Source organism: Malaclemys terrapin, chromosome 2 (assembly GCF_027887155.1).
Source record: "Malaclemys terrapin pileata isolate rMalTer1 chromosome 2, rMalTer1.hap1, whole genome shotgun sequence".
Classification (NCBI taxonomy): domain Eukaryota; kingdom Metazoa; phylum Chordata; order Testudines; family Emydidae; genus Malaclemys; species Malaclemys terrapin.
The window spans coordinates 273885402-273909566 of NC_071506.1; the positions used below are offsets into that span (position 1 = coordinate 273885402).

The 24165-nt window shown below is 41.5% G+C and overlaps 1 protein-coding gene across 2 annotated transcripts in view; it reads left to right on the forward strand.

Moving 5' to 3' along the window:
- The first annotated feature begins 28 nt into the window (after positions 1-28).
- The window catches only part of TTC21A (tetratricopeptide repeat domain 21A), a 70389-nt gene continuing 46252 nt past the window's right edge, over positions 29-24165 (forward strand). The window contains exons 1-9 of one of the 2 annotated variants that reach the window (XM_054021233.1): positions 38-91; positions 6151-6280; positions 8390-8503; positions 18257-18423; positions 20364-20486; positions 21084-21241; positions 22044-22128; positions 23051-23149; positions 23846-24041. In XM_054021233.1, coding sequence (XP_053877208.1) covers positions 65-91; positions 6151-6280; positions 8390-8503; positions 18257-18423; positions 20364-20486; positions 21084-21241; positions 22044-22128; positions 23051-23149; positions 23846-24041 — 1099 coding nt within the window. In that variant the 5' untranslated portion in view covers positions 38-64. Of the gene's footprint in view, positions 92-6150; positions 6281-8389; positions 8504-18256; positions 18424-20363; positions 20487-21083; positions 21242-22043; positions 22129-23050; positions 23150-23845; positions 24042-24165 lie in introns of both variants that reach the window. The other variant, XM_054021234.1, reaches the window with a different exon arrangement.

The window sequence follows — 24165 nt, forward strand, 5'->3', positions numbered from 1 at the left end:
CAGTTGGTCTCACGAGCCCCCCCGCCCCGCTCGGCTGCCTCAGCTGGGAGCCCGAGCCGCCGCCATGACCGAGCGCGACCCCCAGCCCATGGTACAGGCCGCGCCCCGGGCCGCGAGCGATGGGGTCGGGGGCCGGCAGCTGGGGGGAGGGGAGCGCTTGCTCCGGGGCACGAACGGGGCGCGGCTGAGCACGAGAGACGGGCAGGGGCGCGGGTGATGCCGAGCCCCGTGGCCGGGCGCTCCGCCGAGGGAAGCGGGAGACGAGGGCGGGTGTGGTACGTGGGGGATCGGGTGGGGGCTCATAGGCATCGATCTCCGGGCTCTTCCTCCCGCCCCCATCCGAGCTTCTTCCTCCCCCAGTCTCGCCTGGCCTGACCGGCCCTGCCGGTGTGTGCTCCGCACCCGTGTCACTCCGGCCTTGAATCGCCTCCCTGGCAAATTCCCCAGCAAATTCATGTTCCTCAGCCCCACCTATAAACTTACATGACGCTGCGTTCCGTCCCCCTGCCCAGCCCAGCCCCACTCCTCTACTCCACCCTGACTCCACAGGGCTCTTCTCTTCCCTCCCCCGGCCCGCCCGCAGCTGCAGGCTTCCTACCCTGCCTGCTGCCCCCACGGCCGGGGAGAGTGGCTCTGTTCCTGCCGGCCAGGTGCTGTCTTCTCTTCCAAATCCCTTCCTAGTGTGCATTTCAGGCCTGATTCTTCTCCTCTTAGCCGGGTGTATGTAATCATAGAATCATAAAATTGTAGGACTGGAAGGGACTTCAAGAGGTCATCTAGTCCAATCCCCTGCAATCAAGGCAGGACTATGTCATAACAGACCATCCCTGGCAGGTGTCCAACCAGTTCTTGAAAAATTTCCAGTGATGGAGATTCCACAACCTTCTTAGGTAATTTGTTCCAGGGCTTTACTACCCTGACAGTTTTGAAGTTTTTCCTAATGTCCCACCTAAACTTCCCTTGTTTCAATTCAAACCCATTGCTTCTTGTCCTAGCCTCAGAGGTTAAGGAGAACAATTTTGCACCCTTCTCTCAACAACCTTTTACATACTTGAAAACTGTTGTCATATAAGAATGTAAGAATGGCCATACTGGGTCAGACCAAAGGTCTATCAAGCCCAGTATTCTGTCCTCAGACAGTGGCCAATGGCAGGTGCCCCAAAGGGAATTAACAGAACAGGTAATCATCAAGTGATCCATGCCCTGTCACCCAATCCCAGCTTCTGGCAAACAGAGGGTAGGGACCACCCGGTCATGCATTCCTGCCCATCCTGGCTAATAGCCAGTGATGGACCTATCTTCCATGAATCTATCTAGCTCCCTTTTGAACCCCGTTATAGTATTGGCCTTCACAACACGCTCTGGTAAGGAGTTCCACAGGTTGACAGTGCGTTGCGTGAAAAAATACTTTCTTGTGTTTGTTTTAAACCTGCTACCTATTAATTTCATTTGGTGGCCCCTTCTTTTTGTATTATGAGAAGGAGTAAATAACACTTTCTTATTTACTTTCTCTGTACCACTCATGATTCTATAGACCTCTATCATATCCCTCCTTAGTCACGTCTTTTCCAAGCTGAAAAGTCCCAGTTTTATTAATCTCTCCTCATACGGAATCCGTTTTATACCCCTAATCATTTTTGTTGCCCCTTTCTGAACCTTTTCCAATTCCAATATATCTTTTTTAGATGGGGCAACCACATCTGCACGCAGTATTCAAGGTGTGGACGTACCAGGGACTTATATAGAGGCAATATGATATTTTCTGTCTTATTATCTATCCCTTTCTTGATGATTCCCAACATTCAGTTCGCTTTTTTGATTGCCGCTGCACATTGAGTGGATGATTTCAGAGAACTATCCACAATGACTCCAAGATCTCTTTCTTGAGTGGTAACAGCTAATTTAGACCCCATCATTGTATATGTATAATTAGGATTATGTTTTCCAATGTGCATTACTTTGCATTTATCGACATTAAATTTCATCTGCCATTTTGTTGCCCAGTGACCCAGTTTTGTGAGATCCTTTTGAAGCTCTTCACAGTCTGCCTGGGACTTAACTATCTTGAGTAGTTTTGTATCATCTGCAAATTTTGCCACCTCACTGTTTACCCCTTTTTCCAGATAGTTTATGAATATGTTAAATAGGACTGGGCCCAATACAAATCCCTGGAGGACACCACTATTTCCCTCTCTCCATTCTGAAAACTGACCATTTATTCCTACCCTTTGTTTCCTATCTTTTAACCAGTTACCAATCCATGAGCGAACCTTCCCTCTTATCCCATGACTGCTTATTTTGCTTAAGAGTCTTTGGTGAGGGACCTTGTCAAAGGCTTTCTGAAAATCTAAATACATTATATCCACTGGATCTCCTTTGTCCGTGTGCTTGTTGGCCCCCTCAAAGAATTCTAGTAGATTGGTGAGGCATGATTTCCCTTTACAAAAACCATGTTGACTATTTCCGAACAAATTATGTTCATCTATGTGTCTGACAATTTTGTTCTTTACAATAGATTCAACCAGTTTGCCCGGTACTGAAGTGAGGCTTACTAGCCTGTAGTTGCCAGGGTCACCTCTGGAGCCCTTTTAAAAAATTGGCGTCATATTAGCTATCCTCCGGTCATTTGGTACAGAAGCTGATTTAAATGATAGGTTACAGATGACAGTTAGTAGTCCTGCAGTTTCACATTTGATTGAGTTCCTTCAGAACTCTTGGGTGAATACCATCAGGTCCTGGAGACTTATTACTGTTTAGTTTATCAATTTGTTCCAAAACCTCCTCTAATGACACCTCAATTTGGGACAGTTCCTCAGATCTGTCACTCAAAAAGAATGGCTCAGGTTTGGGAATCTCCCTCGCATCCTCAACAGAGAAGACCGATGCAAAGAATTCATTTAGTTTCTCCCTTATCGTCTTTGAGTGCTCCTTTAGCATCTCATCCAGTGGCCCCACTGGTTGGTTAGCAGGCTTTCTGCTTCTGACGTATTTAAAAAAAATTACTATTACTTTTGGAGTCTGTGGCTAGCTATTCTTCAGATTCTTTTTTTTGGTCTTTCTAATTTTATTTTTACACTTCATTTGCCAGAGTTTATGCTCTTTTCAATTTTCCTCATTAGGATTTATCTTCCACTTTTTAAAGGATGCCTTTTTGCCTCTCACTGCTTCTTTTACTTTGTTGTTTAACAACGGTGGCTCTTTTTTGGTTCTCTTACTATGTTTTTTAATTTGGGGTATACATTTAAGTTGCACCTCTATTATGGTGTTTTTAAAAAGTTTCCACGCAGCTTGCAGGGATTTTACTTTTGGTACTGTACCTTTTAATTTCTGTTTCACTAACCTCCTCATTTTTGTGTAGTTCCCCTTTCTGAAATTAAATGCTACAGTGTTGGGCAGCTGTGGAGTTTTCCCCACCACAGGGATGTTAAATTTAATTATATTATGGTCACTATTACCAAGCGGTCTAGTGTCAAGAAACTTTATCTCAGCATCCCTTCTTGAGGTGATATGTACCCAGTCAATATGGGGATAGTTGCAATCCTCCATTATTATTATTTATTGAGTTTTTTATTTTAATAGCCTCTCTAATCTCCCAGAACATTTCAGAGTCACTAACACCATCCTGGTCAGGTGGTCTGTAATATAGCCCTACTGCTATATTCTTATTTTTCAAGCATAAAATTACGATCCATAGGGATTCTATAGCACAATTTAGTTCATTTAAGATTTTTACTTCATTTGATTCTATGCTTGCTTTCACATATAGTGCCATTCCCGCACCAGCATGACCTGTTCTGTCCTTCCGATATATTTTGTACCCTGGTATTACTGTGTCCCATTGATTATCCTCATTCCACCAGGTTTCTGTGATGCCTATTATATCAATATCCTCATTTAATACTAGGCACTCTAGTTCACCCATCTTATTATTTAGACTTCTAGCATTGGTATATAAACTTGTCATTTTTTGGCTGTCTCCTATTGCATGATGTAATTGAATGGAACTTTTTTTAATTTGACTGTTTCTCATGAGATCCTCCCTGTATTTTATCATTTTCCATCCTCTCCTCCTTATTAGGACATAGGGAATCTCCATTTATAGATCCTTCCCTAAGGGATGTCCGAACCACATGCTCCTCCGCACCTGTCGGCTTTCCCCCAGACCTTAGTTTAAAAACTGTTCTACAACCTTTTTAATTTTAAGTGCCAGCAATCTTGTTCCATTTTGGTTTAGGTGGAACCCATCCTTCCTGTATAGGCTCCCCCTCTCCCAAAATCTTCCCCAGTTCCTAATAAAGCTAAACCCCTACTCCCTACACCATCGTCTCATCCACGCATTGAGACCTTGCAGTTCTGCCTGCCTAACTGGCCCTGTGCATGGAACTGGAAGCATTTCAGAGAGTGCTACCATGGAGGTCCTGGACTTCAATTTCTTACCTAGCAGCCTAAATTTGGCCTCCAGGACCTCTCTCCTATCCTTCCCCATGTTGTTGGACCTACATGTACCCCCACCACCGACTCCTCCCCAGCACTACACATAAGCCTATCCAGATGTCTCGAGAGATCCGCAACCTTCGCAACATGCAGGCAGGTCACCATGCGGTTCTCCCGATCATTGCAAACGCAGCTATCTATATTTCTAATGATCGAATCGCCCATTACTAATGCCCGTCTCTTCATAATAACTGGAGTTCCCTCCCCTGGAGAAGTATCCTCAGTGCAAGAGGATACCACAATATCATCTGGGAGGAGGGTCCCAACTATGGGATCGTTTCCCTCTGCTCCAGTTGGATGTTCTCCTTCCCTGAGGCTTTCATCCTCCTCAAGCCTTCCCTGAGGCTGTCAGACTGGGGGTGGGACCGTTCTACTGTGTCCCGGAAAGTCTCATCTGTGTACCTCTCTGCTCCCTTAGCTCCTCCAGCTCAGACACCCTGGTCTCCAGAGTCCATACACGGTCTCTGAGGGCCAGGAGCTCCTTGCACCGAATGCATACATATGCCACCAGTCCATAGGGCAGGTAATCATACATGCTGCATTGGGGGCAATAAACTGGGTAGCTCCCACTCTGTTGCTGGACTTCTGCCTGCATTCTCTTTTTACTCCTGAAGCTTGTTCCCTTGTTGGTGCTTTGTTTTTATTAAGCGGTGTTTTGACCTTTAAGTGCAAAGAATATTAGGTGTATCTAGCCCCTGCTCACACTCTCCCTGTGAACTCCCTCGCCAAACTCCCCTATTAGCCACTCCTGTTCGCTAGCTCCTCTGGTCACTTAGGAGTGGCTTTTTAGTCTTCTTGTCTCCAGTCAGTCTTCTTGTCTCCAGACTAAACAAACCCAGTTTTTTCAATCTCTCCTCATAGGTCATGTTTTCTAGACCTTCAATCATTTTGTTCCTCTTCTCTGGACTTTCTCCAATTTGTCCACATCTTTCCTGAAACATGGTGCCCAGAACTGGACACACTACTCCAGTTGTGGATTTATCAGTGTGCAGTAGAGTGGAAAAATTAATGAGTAATTCCATTTACACACTGAGAGCTGATTAGCTAGCCAACAGAGGAAACTGATGACTTCAGTAGAAATAAATTTAGTGATTTCTGTCTGGCTTCCAACTGACAGGCATCATGAAAACCAACACATTTACACTGTTAGGCTCCTTTTTTGCTAGACTGACCAGAAACATCAAGGATTAAATGGGCCTGAAACTCAAATCTATCCTCATCCTAGAGAGGGTTTACAATCTGAGAGCCTGATCTAGCATCCATTAAAGTAGATGGAAGGACTCATGTTGGCTTCAGCAGTGCTGGATCAGGCTTTAAGCCCACAAACTGATATAATACAAACTGGTGGGGGGGAAAAACAGCACAGAGCAATAAGTGTCTTTTAGGTTAGCATTTAGCCTTTCTTGTGTTAACAAATTATGTAAAGTATGACTTTTACAAATATTCTGTGCCTTTTGTAGCCATCTCTCTGCTGTCATGCTGATACCTTAATATCTGGTTTTCAGTTTATGAATTAAGGATCATAATATGATAAATAATCAGCAGCAACTACCTTTCTTTAGTGAAAGAATTTCCTCATTTCAGATATTTTTCAAATTAAAAAGAATACAATTACTTAAATAAAAAATAATTTTCCTGCTCTCTTCCTCCCTCCAGGCTTATATTATATATTATGCGCAAGAAAAATATTTCAACCATGTAAGGCAATTTGCAAATTTAGAACTGGACAAATACATCAATGATCCAGTGTTTCAGTTTTTCAAGGCATATGGAACCTTACATTTAGGTAAATACAAAGAAGAGGTGATTGTTATATTGGTAAGGAAAAGCAACAATTGAACTTACTTTACTTTCCACCTGTGGTTTTTTTTTTTTTTTATTCTCTTGTTTAAAACGGATTATTTTACTTTTCAATAACAGAAATGTTTAGGAAGAGATAGATGGCCCACTAGGTTTAGTTTAAACCACTTCCAAAGTGATAAACTAAACTAGAAAAAGGTACTGTTTATACCGTAATAAGAATGTCCACGCAGGGAGTTATATAGGTATAACTATAGTGGCTTAAATACACACATTGCCTTATCTGGAATATACTGCCTTCCTGTGTAGCCAATCCCTAAATCTCAAATTCTGTTTCCAGCACAGTTCCAAGCTGGTATAACTGGGCTGGGCATGTCAGTGGGGTAAGGAGAGAGAACATCTTCTCCCAAGACAGCCAGTCTGCAGTTGCATCTTCAGCTTCACGGCTGAACGAGGCTCTGTGGTTTCATATATGCATGGTTTGAATACCAGCTCATCCATATGGCTCCTACTGCTTCATACTGGTACCTAATAAAGAGCAGATAGAGAAGAGAGATACTATCCCCAATCAATATTAAACATTTATGTTACTGTATCAGACTAAGTTTCTTAACAGTTTATTAGCTGTTTACACTCTTAAGTCATTTCTGTAACTAGCCTTACCGCATACAGAGTTCCGGGTGTTATTAAAGGACCCAGGAGCCTTTTATAATACCCTTCCCAATATTATCTCTGGGACAAGCTTGCAGGTCTTCACATATATATCCAAGTTATTGCTCAATGTAATATAAGGCACCAGAATACAACAAAACAGTTCTATGAGCCAGCAAAAGACAAAACTATGCTAATATTCAATCATATGCATACCACACTCAGACCAAGTTTCCTGCTACATGTACTGCATCATTTCTCCAAGAATCAATCAGATAATTATATTGTATCTTAATTTCCACCCTTACAAAGAAAAAAAAATGAAGGTGTGTGAGTAGGAAGTAGGGAACTGCTCAACTTGGAGCAATTCTTTTTTTCCAGAGCCTCTTGTATAACAGCTACTCTTGGGGGCATTCTGCACCAAAAAAGTAAAAATTCTGTGCACAATATTTTAAAATTCTGCAAACTTTATTTGTCAAAATAACAGTACATAATCACTCCAGTTTCAATTATTTGGGTAATTTATTTCAACATACCTGTCAGCAAGTATGTCTGTAACAACACAGACACACACGAAAATTTCCCCAGGAGTAGAGAGTTAAGAAACCCCTATGACAACCCAGTTCCTATTTCTCTGTCCCCTTCCCCCCTACCCCAGAGCCCAGCTGGGGGTCCAGACACCCACAACCCCTCCCCCCCAGTCAAAACACCCAAACCCATTCCTCCCCAGAGCCCACCCAGGCCAGATACCCACACCCCATCCCTCCCAGAACCCAGCTACGTGGTCTTCCCAGCCTAAATACCTGAACCTCTACCCCCGGAGAGCCCAACTGTGGGCCCCCCACCCCTTGTCCAGACACCCATCCCCCTTCCCGCCCAGAGAAACATCCTGATGCTGGGTCCCAGGCTTTCACAGAGTTTCCTGCATGCTGCTCTCGCCTTCCCTCAGGGCATGCTGGGAACTGCAGCTGCCAGGAACCCTCTAACTCCCTCTCCCTCCCCCCAGCAGTGTCGTCTATGTGCAAACTGGGTGGGCTCTGCCAAGTCCAGTGGCCCATAGTGGTGGTTAGCAGCACTGCAGCCCATTTCTGTGAGGGAAAGGAAATTCAGCGTGTACAATGTCAATCTCTGCAAACTCTGCATTGCACAGTGGCGCAGAATTCCCTCAGGAGTAAACAGCAAATCAGGCCAGTAATGAGAGACCTGAACCTGGATCACATAATGTACCCCCATAGTACATTATTCCTCAATGTTCCAATGATCCCAAAGCTAGCATGCAATCTAAATATACATATATGAACAAGGTAGCTCCAGTGCCAAGGACATGTAATTAAAATGTACTGCTCAGTTAGCCTGAGTCTCTGAGCTGGGTATACAGCGAATTCTTTGAGTGATCGTTAAAACGTGAAAATTAGTGAATCTGCTATCTGCATTGTCTTTTCAGGCCAAATACAAGATGCTATCTTACAGCTAGAGAATGCCAGGAAATGCCACTCTGATGTTTCATTATGCTGCCTTTTAGCACTCATTTATGCACACAAAATATGTGAAAATGTTGGTGAGTTTTTCTTATCTGTTAAATGTCATTCATCACAAACTTACAAAAATCAGAAAGTTGACCAAATCAGTAGTCTTGTGCTGCATTCACATATTTAGGTCAAATGAAGACCATAGGGGAAAAGTAGCCTGAAAGTATTTTTATGGAAATATATGTGCCCTAACTGATGTCTTTTAAAAGGATTCTAACTGATTGTTAAAAGGAATAGCACCAAAAAGAAATATTGCTGCATTAATTGCTAAACTGACTGATGCATAGGCGCCAGAGCACCACGGGGAAAAAAATTGATGGGTGCTGAGCACCCCGTGGCCCCGCCCCGCCGCCCTGCTCCAACTCACCTCTGCCTCCGCCACGAGCGCAGTGCCGCGTCCTGCTTCTCCTCCCTCCCAGCCCTTGCGCCACGACACAGCTGATTCGCGGGGCAGGGAGGGAGGAGGAGGGGGAATGCTGTGCGCTGGGGGAAGAGGCGGGGCCAGAGCGGGGATTAGAGGAAGGGATCCAATGGGGCAGAGTTAGGGCAGGGACTTTGGGGATGGGATTGGAATGGGGGCAGGGCCAGGGGCGGGGATGGGGTGAAGTCAGGGCGGTAAAAGGGGCAGGGGGGTGTGGGCACCCACCGGCGCTGGAGAAAGTTGGTGCCGCTGCTGACAAGGGCAACCTGCCCCCAACCACTCATTTATCTGCCTGCCAGGCTGTTTTGAGAATTAATTAGTTTGTACAGCACTTTGAACTTGTAAAGCGTTATATATGTGCTAGGTATTAGAGAACTTGCGGATTTCACGAGGGAACAAGATGTGTCTTTTATGAAATAACTATCTCATTATAAAATCCTCATGAAGACAAGGCAAACAGTAGTTTTACCATGATGTAGCTAGCTGACATATACCCTGGACAAACCTCCTATGGTATGCCTTGACCAGTTACATTGAAGTAAAACAGTTACTTGCCTTGAATTAGCTTTCTTATTGTGAACAACACATCTTTTTTTACTATTGAAAACAACAGCCTTCAGGACTGGTCTGAGTTCAGGGTGGTCTGGTTGTTTAAGCATTAGGTTGGAAATAATTAGACTCTCCTAGAACCAGGAAACACCTAGAAGTTCCCTACATTAAATCCTGCCTGGTTTGACTATACCCTTCACCCTTGTAAATTAGGTGAGTGAGTTACTTGCAGTTTGCGGTGTATGGATCTTTTAGATGAGATCTTAAAACCTATATTCTGTCTGCTCTTGTGGACATTACCAGTCCCATAGTACTTTTGCAAGAGTGGGTAGTTGCCTTGGTTTCATTGGCCAGAATAATCCCTCCCTTCTCGCCACACACACATCCCAACTTCTGTGCAGCATATTGTGCACTCATTTTCTGACTAGTAGTTGTCCTCTGACCTTAGAAAAAGGCTATATAATTGCCACATGAATGTAGTTAATAAAGCACTTTGGGATCCTTGGGGATAAAATGTGCTATATCAGTTTTATAGTAGAACCTCACTAATTCTCAGTTTATTAATATGCAAAAATAATCAGGGTGGATTTGACTTAAATCGTGATTTAAATCACTAGTCAGGAAGACTTGATTTAATCATGGATTTCTACATAAAAGTGCATTCTTGTTGGTTGTTATAACCTTAATACATATTATTCACAATTCAGAGATAGATGTAGGTTTCATTTTTAGAAGGTACACACTATACATTTTTTAAGTGATTTATTTTGAAAACTTTTCAGATTAGTTTTACAGCTATATCAGAAAATGAATGATTGGTTATTTCAAGGGAATTGAAGTCATTGGGAGGTGAACTATCTCCAATTCAATAGGTTAATCATTAATATTTGGAGGATTTTCTTGCCATGCTGCATTAGGAGGAGAACATCACCAAACAGACATTTAAATTGTTTTATTTAACTAAAACAACAACATTATGTATTCTGGATTATTTTCTTCAACAGCAAACATATAATATTTTAACAAAACAAGCATGTGACTTTTTTTATTTAGTTAAACATTCAAGTGTTTTAAAATCAGGTTTAGTTAAAGGAAATATTTAAAAACACAAAACAAAAATTAAATCGACTGTGTCAGCCAGGTCAACATGAGAAACTTAAAATATTGGCTTCTGCAGCTAACTCAGTTGTCTTCACCTTCATTTTCCTGTTTGTTCATAATCTGGAAAAGAAAAACAAGCTTTCCTGCTTTTTCAGGTCCCAAACGATTTCTCAATTTGGAATGAATTAGTCCAAAGGGGAAGAAAATATTCTTTCTACACAGGCAGAAGAAGCTACTGCTGTTAAAAGTGAGATTATCACTTCAACAGTCTCTGAATCCGAGTGCTTAAATGACTTCCACCAGTTCACTGGTGTGACTTACTTTAAAACATCATCAGCAAACATATATTTCTTGAATGGTTCACCTTTAGCTCTGAAGTTTATTATAGTTGGCATTATGGAGGGATGATTGCAGGATGTCTATGTCATAGCCAACGCCTCTTCTTCAGCAGTTAAGGTTTGACCCTGGTACCGATTATTGAGAATATTTGCAAGAAAATGAGCTGGAGATAGTGCTTGTCCCATTCGTTTTTTTAATGCTTGTAATTTAATTCTGTCATTGCATATTTCTCTTTTTAAGATCTCACTCGGTTCCTTCCAAATTTCAACAGCATCAGCAATAAAACAGCTATTTCCCTGCATTTTGTTCAAGGCTATAGAAATAGGCTTCAGGGTACTCAGCATGTGTTCAAATTTCTCTTAAGCCCAATGTTGAGAACTTTGGCTGTGACCGTGCCAGCTATTTTTTCACAATTTTGTTCACAAACTGTCATTAGATTAGGCCAGTTCTTGATATAGTGCTCAAAACAGTCCACTACTGAGTTCCATCGCACGTCTTGTGGGAGAGTTAGCTTGGTTCCTCCCACTTTTTTCAGAGCAGCTGCTGCAAAGTGGTTGTTACAGAAGTATTTTGCAATTTCAACCACATTAGCTTTTATTTCTGGAACACTGAAGTCTTTGGCTAGGAGGTGCATCAAATGAGCACTGCAACCGTATGTTATTAGCTTGGGACTCTCTTCTAAATTTCTTCTCATCTTGGATACATTTGTAGCATTGTCTGTGACCAAGCTGCTTACTAGACATTTGAATTTTTTTTTAACCGTTTGTTATAGCTTTTACTGCTACTTCTTATAAGTATTCTGCTGTGTGTGCATATCCTGATGTATCAGTTGTTTCTCTCAAAAAGACATTCCCTTCTTCTGCTGTCACACAAGCACGTACAACAGGATCATTGTGGACATTGCTCCACCCATCAAGACTCAGGTTAACAATTTTACTCTCTAGACCTTTTGCACACTGCTCAATTTCTCTTTCATACACTTTATCCAGCAATTTGCCTGTGACATCTGCTCTGTTGGATGGACTGTATCCTGCTCTTAATGACTGAGCCATGTTAATGAAGTGTGGGTTCTCAATCATATGGAAAGGAAAGTTCGTTGCATAAACAAACTGGGCCATTTTTTCATATATATATATATGGAGATATACCTAGCTCATAGAGCTGGAAGGGACCCTGAAAGGTCATCGAGTCTAGCCCCCTGCCTTCACTAGCAGGACCAAGTACTGATTTTTGCCCCAGATCCCTAAGTGGCCCCCTCAAGGATTGAACTCACAACCCTGGGTTTAGTAGGCCAATGCTCAAACCACTGAGCTATCCCTCCCCCTTTTATCTCTTTTTGTAATCTGCTGATTGTTTCTGGATGATAGAGAGATTTTTTTTTTCTTTTTGCTACAGGTGATATACTGTGGCTATGTGACATACATGATGTGACTGAAACACTAGAATTGGCAGATAACTCTGAAACTATCGAAAATGATGGTGATCTTGAAGGTGGATAGTTTTCAGAATCCTGTATGTTGAGGATGGATTCTCCTAAACAAAATAAGTCAATGCAGTTATTTAATTATTATTACCATACGGCTCATTTAGTATTATTCATTGCATTCACTGACACTCAGTACTACTTTAAAGGTGAAATTGTAATAGGAAGATCTGCCTATTTCAGCTACTTATTTTTTTATCACAACTGCATCTAAAATGGTAGTACTGGAGAGTAACAACTATAGTTTTTGCTCAAACATGAGAATTCAAGAATAGTCCAGCAGGAAGACAGGTAGTTCTTAAGAAAGAAGTATGAAATAAAAAAGTTTACCAACCTGAAGATCCTGCATGTTCAGACATGTTCCTTTCGTCATCTTCAATGCAGCTTCCTCCTGAGGAGGAACACTTCTCATGATGTTGTTTCATTCGGAAAACCATGCCTTTCATTTCTTTGTTGCACTGTTTGCATTTTGCAGCATGCCTGTCTTACCCACAGGTAAAGGAACTTCATTAAAATATTCCCAAACCGGGTCTCTTTTATGGCCTGCTGCCATTATAGGTTTTCCCTTCTAGTGAGAGAATGGTATGGTAGATCTCAAATCAATGGAGGCTGCACTCAGAAAGACCTCAAGACCTGGAATATTCTGCTCAGTTTCACTTTTGTTTCTACTGCCTGTCCCTCGCTTCTCACATTTATCTCCAAACTTCTTCTTCTTGTCCAGATCTATTCCGCCCCCAACAATCTTCTATTCATTGAACTTTTTGAAACTTTGCACTTTTAGAGAGAGGTAAGGGATTGACTCTGTGTATACAAATTTGCAGAGGAACAATAGGGTTGAGGTCTGTTATTTCTCACCTCTATGCATTATTTATTTAAAAAACATTTTTGCTGTTAACAAGCATGTTATCTCTGGAGACACAAATCCACAGTCTGAGAACTGCAAAATTAAACATCTCTGATGGTATCTTCTAGACTGAGCATTGGGTCCCATTGGGTAGATAGAAAGATTAACCTAAATAATCTATACAGAAGACCCTGGAACCCCATAAAATTAGGTCCCTAATCCATTAACTATTGGAACTCATTTACAAAACTTTTCTTAAACATTACATGAATATATTATCTCATCATGGAATAGGGATTATAAATTCTAATTCTATAGTATGAGACATCTTTGAGCTATAATGTATCATAATTAAAACTATCTTTAGATAGGTTTTTTCCTCAAAAGCATTTTATCAAAAAAATCCAATTTAAACAAAAAATAAACAGATTTTTTTTTTTTTTTTAAATCATTGATTTTTATCCACCCTGAAAATAATAATTATCACCCAAATTATCATTTTCATCTGACATCTCAGCAGAGATTTCATAGCAGAATGCAGTAAGGTGACCTCATATTACATAGCTATTATTACTGCAGCTACATTACTTTACAAAGCACATTGTTGAATATTTTAATATTACTATTGATTATTTGCATTATTGCAATGCCTGGGAGTCCCAGTCATGGACCAAGACCCCATTGCTCTAGGTGCTGTACAAACACAGAACAAAATACAGTCCCTACCCCTAAGAGCTTACTTTCAAAATGTAAGATAAGAAACAACAGATGGACATACAGACAGGGGAGCCCAAAGAAACAATGAGACAATATTGGTCAGCATCATGGGCAGTGGTTTTAGCACACCAGCAACCTAACCATTGTCAAGTTTTTATAGGTCTCACAGGAAAGGAGAGGAGGGGTTTGAATGAGTTAGCTTTGTAGATGTTTATGGGGAGCTTCCCCCTAGCATGAGCAACAGCATGGGAGAAAGCAGAAAGGTATTTGTTTGAAAGTGTAGCAAGTGGGTGATGGAGGCTGACATTAGGGGCTGATCAGAGGCGGGAGTCGCTCTTTGGATACTGAATGAGAGATGATAGGTAGGGTGGAGAATAGGTCGTGAAGGGCCTTGAAAAGGAAGACAGATTAGCTTATGTTTGATACGATAGAGAAGAGGGGGCCAGTGGTGGGATACAAAGAGACGGGTGACATGGTCAAATCAACAGGATAAGAAAAAGATGTTTGCATCAACATTCTGAACGTATATCTGTGGACAAGACTGCATTTATCAAGGCCAGAGAAAAGGGTGTTGTAGTAATTGAGACGTGAAGTGATGAGAGCCTGGGTAAGAGTTGTAGCTGTGTGGATGGATACAAAGGGCCATGTCTTAGAAATGCTATGCAAAAAGAATCATCAGTATTTTGACATAGCTTGGATGTGAGGACCTAGAAGGAGGTCCAAGTGGAACATGACGTCCAGGTTATGGGCTTCAGTGACAGGTAGAATGGTGGTATTGTCCACAGTAATCAAGGTAGGAGGTAGCGAGGAGTGCTTTGGGTGGGGGGAGATTAAGAGCTCTGTTTTAGCTATGCTGAGCTAGACATCCACAAGGAGATGTCAGAGAGACAGGCTGAGATTTTTATTTGGATGGAAGCAGACAGGTCTGGAGTAGAGAGGTAGATCTGTTAATAGTCTGCATAGAGATGGTAGTTGAATGTGTGTTTGCAGATGAGATTACCCAGAGAAAAGATGTAGAGAGAGAGAAGGATGGGTCGAAGAACAGAAATTGCAGAACGCCCCCAGGAAAGCTGAAAGGTGGGGGATGAGGAGGGTCCTCCAAAGGACAAACTGTGAAGTAGGAGACAACCAGGAGAGGGTGGAGTCATGGAAGCTGAGGGAGGACAAGATTTCATGAAGAAGAATAGGGTCAACTGCATCAAAGGCAGCTGACAGGTCAAGGAACATGAGGCTAGAGTACTGATTCTGAGATTTGGCTAAGAGAAAGACATTAGCGATTTTGGCAAGAGTGGTTTCAGTTGAGTGCAAGGAATGGAAGCTCTATTGGAGATGGTCTAAGATGCAACTCTGGACAGCTGTTGTAAAGAGTGTGTTCAGTTAACTTGGAGGTGAAAAGAAGAAAGGAGATGGGACAGTAATGGAGAGGCAAGTAGAGTCAAGAGTGATTTTTTTTAAGATGAGATAGACTAAGCATGTTTGTATTGTGAGGGGAAGGAGCCAGAGGAGAGTGAGGGAGATTAAGGAGAAAAGCAATGTAGGGCAGGGGTTCTTAATCTTTTTCTCTCGGAGGCCCCCCTCAACATGCTATAAAAAACTCCAGGGCACAGTGGGGGCGGGGAGGACTTGGGGCTCCGGTCCAGCGAGGTGGGCCTTCACAGGCATAATTTGACTTTTATTTTGAGGGGGCAAGGGCCGGCAGGGCTCAGGCCAGCTCGTCACAACGCGGTCCATCTCCACTCCCTGACTCACCTCAGCAGGCCACCCAGGGGGGACACAAACAAAAAATATAACACAGAGGGGGGACTCAGTTCAAAAAGTTTGAAAACCACTCAGGGTGCAGGGAAAGGGGTAGCTAGGGGCTCTGTGCAGGCAGGGGGTAGCTCAGAGTGCAGGGATGGGGGTAGCTAGGGGCCGCGTCTGGGCGGGGTGGGGGGTCGCTAGAGTCTGTGTGCTGGGAGGGCTCCCTCTGCCGTGGTTCCTCCCCGAGGGCTCTGCCGCCCCAGAGCCGGGTCCCCCTGCCCAGGCAGCTGTTATGGGATGCATGACCAGTCAAAGGGGGCTGGGAGCAGCCACAACCCTGGGCACCAGCAGTAAATGTGGGAATGCCACAGCTGTCTGCTCCATGGCACTACCAGCCAGAGAAGCAGCTGCCCTGCACTGCCTGGCTCTGGCTTCCCATCTACAGCTGAGGGATGGCTTAGTGGTTTGAGCATTGGCCTGCTAAACCCAGGATTATGAGTTCAATCCTTGAGGGGCCCACTTAGGTATCTGGGGCAAAAATCAGTACTTGGTCCTGCTAGTGAAGGCAGGGGGCTAGACTCAATGACCTTTCAGGGTCTCTTCTAGTTCTATGAGATAGGTATATCTCCATATATTATATTATTAACCTGGCCAAGTGGTGGGGCCTGAGGGGAATTGCGGGAGATGAGGAGGGAGAGAAGGAGCTGGAGCTGTCCCCCGGACTACCCCACTCTGGGTACGGCACTGCAGTTTGGATCAGGGAGGCAACACCCTTGTGCCCCCCAACTCTGCCCAGGGGCTCAGGGCTTCTGCCCACGGGGAGTGCCGGGGGTCAGAGCACTGGATTTCAGTTGGGGCACCTGTGGCCCCCCTGAAAGGTCTCACAGACCTCTGGTTGAGAACCGCTGATGTAGGATATGGGAATGTATGCAAGGGAAGTCAGGAGTTGGGGCAAGTGGAGGGGTTATAGGAGGAGAGCAGATGAGAAACTTCTGAATCTGTGACGAGGGAGGAGGAGGAGAGAGTTGTAGGGGGAATAGAGGAAAGAAAGACAAGCCTAGGGAAGAGGCATATTTTGTCAGTTTTCTCTTGAAAGAAATCAGCCTGTGCAGAGGGAGAAGTGGAAGCAGGAAGAGGGAAAGGTTTAAGGAGTGATTAAAGGTCCTGAAATAGCAGCTGGTATTGCTGGTGTGAGATTCAGTGAAGTAGAGTTGATTAGCCTGGAAGATGGTAGAACTGAAAGAGGAGAGAACAAATCTGTAATGGAGGAAGTGGGCCTGGTCACAGCATTTTTGCCAGAGACTCTCCACAGCAGGGAAGCAGGAGTGTAGGAAGTGGTTGTTGGAGGTGAGCCAGGGCTGGGGGCTGGCGAGGTGGACCTTTCAATGGGAGAGGAGGGGCAAAAGAGTCAAGGGTGGAGGAGAGTGAGGAGTGGAGTGAATCAGCAATGATATCGATGGGGGAAAAATACTGTACTATGAAGATTACCAGGGCTTTGGAGCTGTGCTCCGGCTCCGCTCCAACTCCAGGCAAAAACCTGCAGCTCCACTGCTCCGGAGCTGCTCCGTGCTCCAGCTCCGTGCTCCGCTCCAAAGCCCTGGATTAAACTACACAAATTAAAATAAATGGGTAAATTTTATTTTATTATGCTGTAGCCTTGATTTTATTAAAATTGATTGCTCTCTTATTTGCTCATTTATAAAATTCTGTAATTCACAATGGGTAGCCCAGTTATTAGTACACATTAGCAAGGTTCTATTCTGTTACTGTTAACATCAAACACAAAAATGAGTTGGAGCATTTCACAATGTTAGTGCATCATTCAGAGCACTATTTGTTGTTAATTGTTAGCATATTTACATAATGGTTAAAGAACAAGAACACAAAGTAGATGGAACAAATAGAAGGAGAGGAGTAGGGAAAGAAAGAAAATATGGTGAGGGAAAGAGGTGTGTTTATAGAAAGATAAGAGGAGACAGTACAGTGGCATGAGAAAACAGAAGGAAAATAGGCTTAGATTATAAAATGATTTCACTAATTGTTTGGACAGTTCCAGGAGTCATTAATCTGTTTTATTGTATTTGGTATCTCCCAAGCAACATGCAAGATTATTTCATAATACCAGGGAGAAAAAGGCAGGGAGCTAAGAATAAAACTAATTGGGGTTATATGAAGAAAGATATTGAGCACCTTCTATTCATGTTAAAGTGAATGGGAGTGTAGGATGCTAGGTACCTCTCAGAATTGGGCTCAAATCCCACACATGTTATGGGGAGAATAGATCCTACAGTAATAGAGAATGATGTGCTACTTTTTTCAGTTTGTCTGTATGCAAAAAATAACTCCAGTTAAAATATACCAGTTCTAAAAGGAAAAGTGCCTGCTATTTTATGCCCTGAATCTGCAAACCCTTACTTGCATGAGTAGCTTTGAGTTCAATGGAACTACCCACATGAAAAGTTATCCACGTGTGTAAGTGTTTGCAGGATTGGGGCCTTTGGTTCATTTGGCTACCAAATACCATATTTTGGCATTACATAAGTTCTATATATGTTTTAAACATTTTTGGTTGGGATATTTGCTTTCAGATCGTGATGCTGTTTTGGAACTGGAAAACAAATTAAAGGAAACCCGGAAGACTGCAGGAATTAATGCATTATATTATGCAGGAATGTTTCTGTGGCTGATGGGTAAAAATGATAAAGCAAATGAATACATTGACAGAATGCTGAAAATATCTAATGGGTCTAGAGAGGTAATGTATATAAAGGTTTTTCACCCATAAGACAACTGTCTGGCTGAAGTTCTCAATATTTAAAATTAAATGTGATCACAGTTTTAATTAGATGGTAAAAAATAAACTGGCAAAACATAGTAGATAATGTTTTCACCCCTCAGCTCACAGAGAGCTGAGAAAATTTAGATTTACCTAGATGTAAATATCTTGTTTCATACACAAGCTGAGAGGAGAGCTGTTTGATGCTGTTTTTAAAACAGTTTGAAGTGAATGTCTCCACCTCAATCCAAATCAATATTTTTTTGCAAAGGAAAATAACTACATGCTGAGTTTCTACCATGAAAAATGGGAATGGCATTAATCATTGTGTGCAAATACATTTGTGTACAAAAACATTACTACTGTATACAAATATAGTACTTGTAAAATCTGATGAAGCAATTTTCACAGTACACAGTTGATCAAAACACTAGTGTGTGTGATGTTAATGACTTGAAATGAATGAAGCAAATTATTTCATCGCGGTGCAGTGAAGTAGGACAACTATCACACAAGTATGTCATGATAGGCCAGCTTCTACTGTAAATGTGAGGTAACTCTACCGACATCAGTGGAGTTACTCGATGTAACTGGGCACAGATCCAGTCCATAATTACACAGCCTTTATGCAGATTACCTTGGAATCTGTGCAATTTCTGGGAAGGCCCAACAGCCTGTGCTATAGAGAGGCAAACCCCACACTCTGATGAACAATTTTTTGGAGGAATTCAACCAGGGAGGACTCAAGATTTTTCTTTCTCTTGAATTCCCTCCCATGGATTTCATTACAGAAGAAAGCAGTCTGGCCACAGAAGCAATATTGAAAATGCAAAAAATTAGACAGGCTGGTCACATCTGTCACATGTAAACCCAGGCCACAAGGTGTGGATATTAATATACTGAAGTTTTGACTGATACACAACAGGTGGATGACAAATCTAGCCAAATTTCTCAATAACTATACTCCTTGAGTTTTTTTTTTTGTTTTCTGAAAATTCTTATCCATCTGTTGATGTGTTGCACACTGAGAATTTGATACTTTTGACTCCTAATTAAATGGATAAGACAAGAATTTTGGGTTTGTTTTTTTTTCTGGTTTCATCCATATACATTGCCAACGGAGAATGATCCTTTTAACAAAGATTGGTTTCAGAGTAGTAGCCGTGTTAGTCTGTATCCGCAAAAAGAACAGGAGTACTTGTGGCACCTTAGAGACTAACGAATTTATTAGAGCATAAGCTTTCGTGGACTACAGCCCACTTCTTCGGATGCATATAGAGTGGAATAAATATTCCCTCCTCAATATTTATTCCACTCTATATGCATCCGAAGAAGTGGGCAGTAGCCCACGAAAGCTTATGCTCTAATAAATTTGTTAGTCTCTAAGGTGCCGCAAGTACTCCTGTTCTTTTAACAAAGATTGTGTGCAATGGCTAATTCAAATATTTGCCAGAATACTGACTTTGAAAATGTTTGAATCTTGGTCTGTCATTTCTCTTCTGTCAATAATAACGAAAATCCATTTTATAATCAAGGTAAGACATGAAGGGTGTGCTTAAATGGCACCTCTTGGTTGGCTGGACACTTGGCCGTAATGCTCATTGAATTTTAGTGAGGAGGATGCTTTTATGCTTAAGGTGTAATTTTAAAGACAGGTATATTGTTATTAGGCTGCATCAGTTATTGCTATGTGTGGCTAAAGGTGACGCTGCTTTCTGATATTATATCTTTTGTGGCTTTAAATAATTTTCCAAGGTGCTTAGCGATTGTGAAAGGCATCTTTTTATTATTTTTATGCATTTAAATATTTAAACAAAAATAAATGTACTTGAGACAAGAAATTAAGACTTTTCACTGCATATTATGATTTGCCTATTGTGTAACTTAAAATATATGGATTTTTTTTTTTACCTTTACAGGGTCTTATGCTTAAAGGATGGGTGTACTGTACATCTGACAAACAGCATGCTATTAAGAAATCTATCAAATATTTAGACGAAGGGATCCAAGACACCACCGATATATTTGGGATGATGGGAAAGGTATAGTTAATTCTTGGGGTTTTTTTAACTCTATTTTATACTTTCCTTCTTACTTCACTCATTGTCATTGGACTTCATTTTTGACAGAGAGAACACAGGACAACTTCCTTTTCCTGTGCCCACTCATACCATTGTTGACTCCTAGGTTGCTTTCCAGAAATATATAGCCTGTTTTCAAAGGGATTTAGGCACCTAAAGATGCAAATAGGAGCCTTGTAAGATTTTCAAAAGTGCCTAAGCAGGTTTGGTGCCTAACTCCCATTAACTTCCAGCTCCTCCCTTGCTAGTCCTGACCATGAAAGTAAGAAGGGAATGGGAAGGGAATGGGAGATGCTGGGGTCCAGTTCTCTAAAACTGGTGAGTCTTGTGATGACTATGTAGGGAGGGCTGGGAGGCCCTGAATTTAATCCCCCTTCTTGTTGGCTCCAGTTGCCACAAAAATAAGTGATCTGGATCTTTTGCTGGTTCAGATAATGAAGCAGATGATAATTAGCTACCAATTTAATGATATTCCATTAGCATATTAGTACAATCTGCCACTTTTCTGAATCAATGAGATTGTTTGTTTGTTTTTCTTTTTTTTTTTTCCCTCCATAGGCAAGATATTTCATGATGCAACAGAACTATTCAGGTGCTCTGGAAGTAGTTAACCAAATAATAGTCAATTTTTCTGGTTTCATACCTGCATTTATCCTCAAGATGAGGCTATTTTTAGCTCAGCAAGACTGGGAGCAAACTTTAGAAACTGCACTAAGGTAGGGATGATAAAAACCAAACAAATCCAGAACAGACTAAGATATGTAATTTTGTTTCTAAATTCTACTACATGCCTCTATAAAGTTGTTACACATATATTTGTAAAGTTAAGAGTATATTTCTTCTTCAGATTCATTTCCTCAAAATACATTTAACGACTTAAAATATTTTAAGCAATTGTCTTCCATGAGGTCCCAGAATAATTTTTCCTGATATTAAGCACAGTTTCATAGTAACTGAAATGTGTGTCCCTGGGACAGTATTTGTTACTCATATCAGAGTGTAAATTCTCAGATTATGTCTACATAGCAAAAAACCCTACCTGTCAGTGTCTCAGAGCTCAGGTCAACTGTCTTAGGCTTGTAGGGCTTGTGATATGGGGCTGAAAATAGCCATGTAGACATTCATGCTCAGGATGCAGCCGTGGGCTCTAAGCTCTTCCTCTCTTGACAGATCTCAGAGCCTGGACTCCAGCCTGAGACCGAATGTCTACTCAGATATTTTTAGCCCTGTGAGCCCAAGTCAATTTGATCTGGGCTCTGAAACTCACTGTCTGAAACTTTGCTGTGTAGATGTACCTTTGGATACTTTAGAGCCACAGTTTTTCCTACCCCTACTTTCCCTTTTTACCACAATTAGAAATGTAGAAATGTATCATTTATGAAGCTTTCACTCAATGACTAGATTATCTTTCAACATCAGAGAACACGCTGAATCTATTAAAAAATAACTGTATGTACTGTATTCTGTTTTGCTTTGTAAAACTTGTATGCGACTTACATATAATAATTATTGTTTAAGAATCCTGAGCAAAGATGAGACCAATATAGATGGACTTCAAGCTAGTATTGTAAATGAGCTTTCAAGAACTGGAAACTTGAATGCAGTGAGTATTCTATATTTACTAGTATTTGAAGTATAAAGCTGAGGCCTTGATTTTTTTGTGATCCTTAAAGACCTCATGGTACTTTTTCAAGAGAAGTGGTATGAAGAGGTTCTAATCCTAGAAGACATCCCAACACTCCATGACTCCCAAACCATCCTCTGTCACCATCAGAGCATAGCCCTATATCTCCAATATCAATATTATGCTTTCATTCACACTTGATGCTGGAATGTAGTCTTCAAAGCTCACCTGCATCAATCCTATCTTTAGACTCCTTCCAGATTTCTGAAGTGCAAGGGATGGACTAGATTGCCTTCTAGAGGTGCATTTTAGCTCAAGTGGTTCTGTGATTCTATGAGCAATAAGAGGAAATGTAGTTGGTGGAAAGGCACGTGAGCCAGTTTATTGTTAGTATCCTAAACTGTTATAAATGTACTCTGTAAATCACAGTGCTAATTTACTTAGCCAAGTAATGTCTGCAGTTAGAATAGAATTCATCCAGCAGCACAATAGTGATGGAAGGCTGCAACAGAACATTCGTAATTCTCCTGTAGAACAGAAGTACAGGGAGAGTTCACATCATTTTCATGTGACGTAGCTGGTGTAGGCTATGGAGCAGGGGTTGGAGTAGGCTGATGAAGAGGCAGAGGAGAGGTCAATGGGTTCATGATTATGAAGCCCATGGGCTTGAGTAGCAGTCACTGAGCCCTGTATCTTGCCTGCTGTCTTGATAAAGGATTCTATACTCCATCCCAACACAGTCCCCTACACAAAGCCAGTCTACTCAGACTTTGTTTGGGTCATGAATTTTACCCTGTGTACCATTCAAAGGACTCTTGTGTAAAGAATGGTAGTATTATCTGAATTATTCTCTCTAATTTTGAAATAAATTCATTAGTTCATTAAATATTTTTTTCTGCAGGCATCATTTCAACTTAGAGATTTTATTCATTCTTTGGAGACTAAAGAACCTCATAATGCAGACTTACATCTTCGAAAAATCCTTGTGGTCAGTAGATTGGTAAGCATGTTTGTTTGTTTAAAAACTGATAGTAATTATGCATCTGTGGAAGCAACTACATAATTGCAGGTGTGACTAGTTTTCCATTATAAACTTACAAACTTAAGGGTACCGTCTGACTTTTCTGCAGAGTTCATAAAATCTACAGTGCTAAGAAGTTTGCAGGCATCAATTTGAAGAAATGTCTCAAGCGGAAAACTGAGATTCATTAGTTAGCATAGTGTTATCTGGCATAGCTGTTATCTAGACTATGTCATTCACATACTCAGAGAATTTCACAGGAAATAGTTACACATAACAGAAAAACCAGCATTTTTCCTTGACAACTTCTACCCATACCTAGAACTCAATTATTCTGGCTTTGTTATAGGTGAAGTGGATTCACCCTTGATATTGGAGACAAGCTCTATGAATGATACATATTATGTTTGGCCACCCATTGGATATTCCTCAGAAATGAAATCCCAGCCCCGTTGACTTCAATGGAGCCATGATTTCACTCCAAATATTCTATTTACTGCTTGGTATTCCAAGACAGTGGGTCTATTTTATATTTAACTATTTTGTAGATTTGCTATATTTAAGTACTTATTTCCCCCCGTTTTATCTTGACTGAATTGGAATTTTTTGTAAAATGTCTGTTTCTTTATATTCTGAACATTGTTCAGTAGTCCATGTGAATTTTGTTACTTTCAGTGTGGGAAGAACCAACAAATCTTGCAGCTAATATATGGATTTATTGAACGCTCTTATACAAAATTAAAGTCTTCAGATGCATGTTTTGCTAACGAGCTGGGATATCAACTAATTCTTCAGGGGAAGTGGAAAGATGCTTCTGTGTGGTATAGAAGAGCAATGGAGCTCGATGAAAGCAGTGTAGATGCTCTAACAGGTAGGGTTGGGTTGGTTATTTTAAGAGAACTGTGATAATTTTAAGGTCTTTGGGGCAGAGAATCTGCCTTTCTTTGTGTTTGGAAAGTGTTAGCACATTGTGGATACTATTGGAAACAAATACC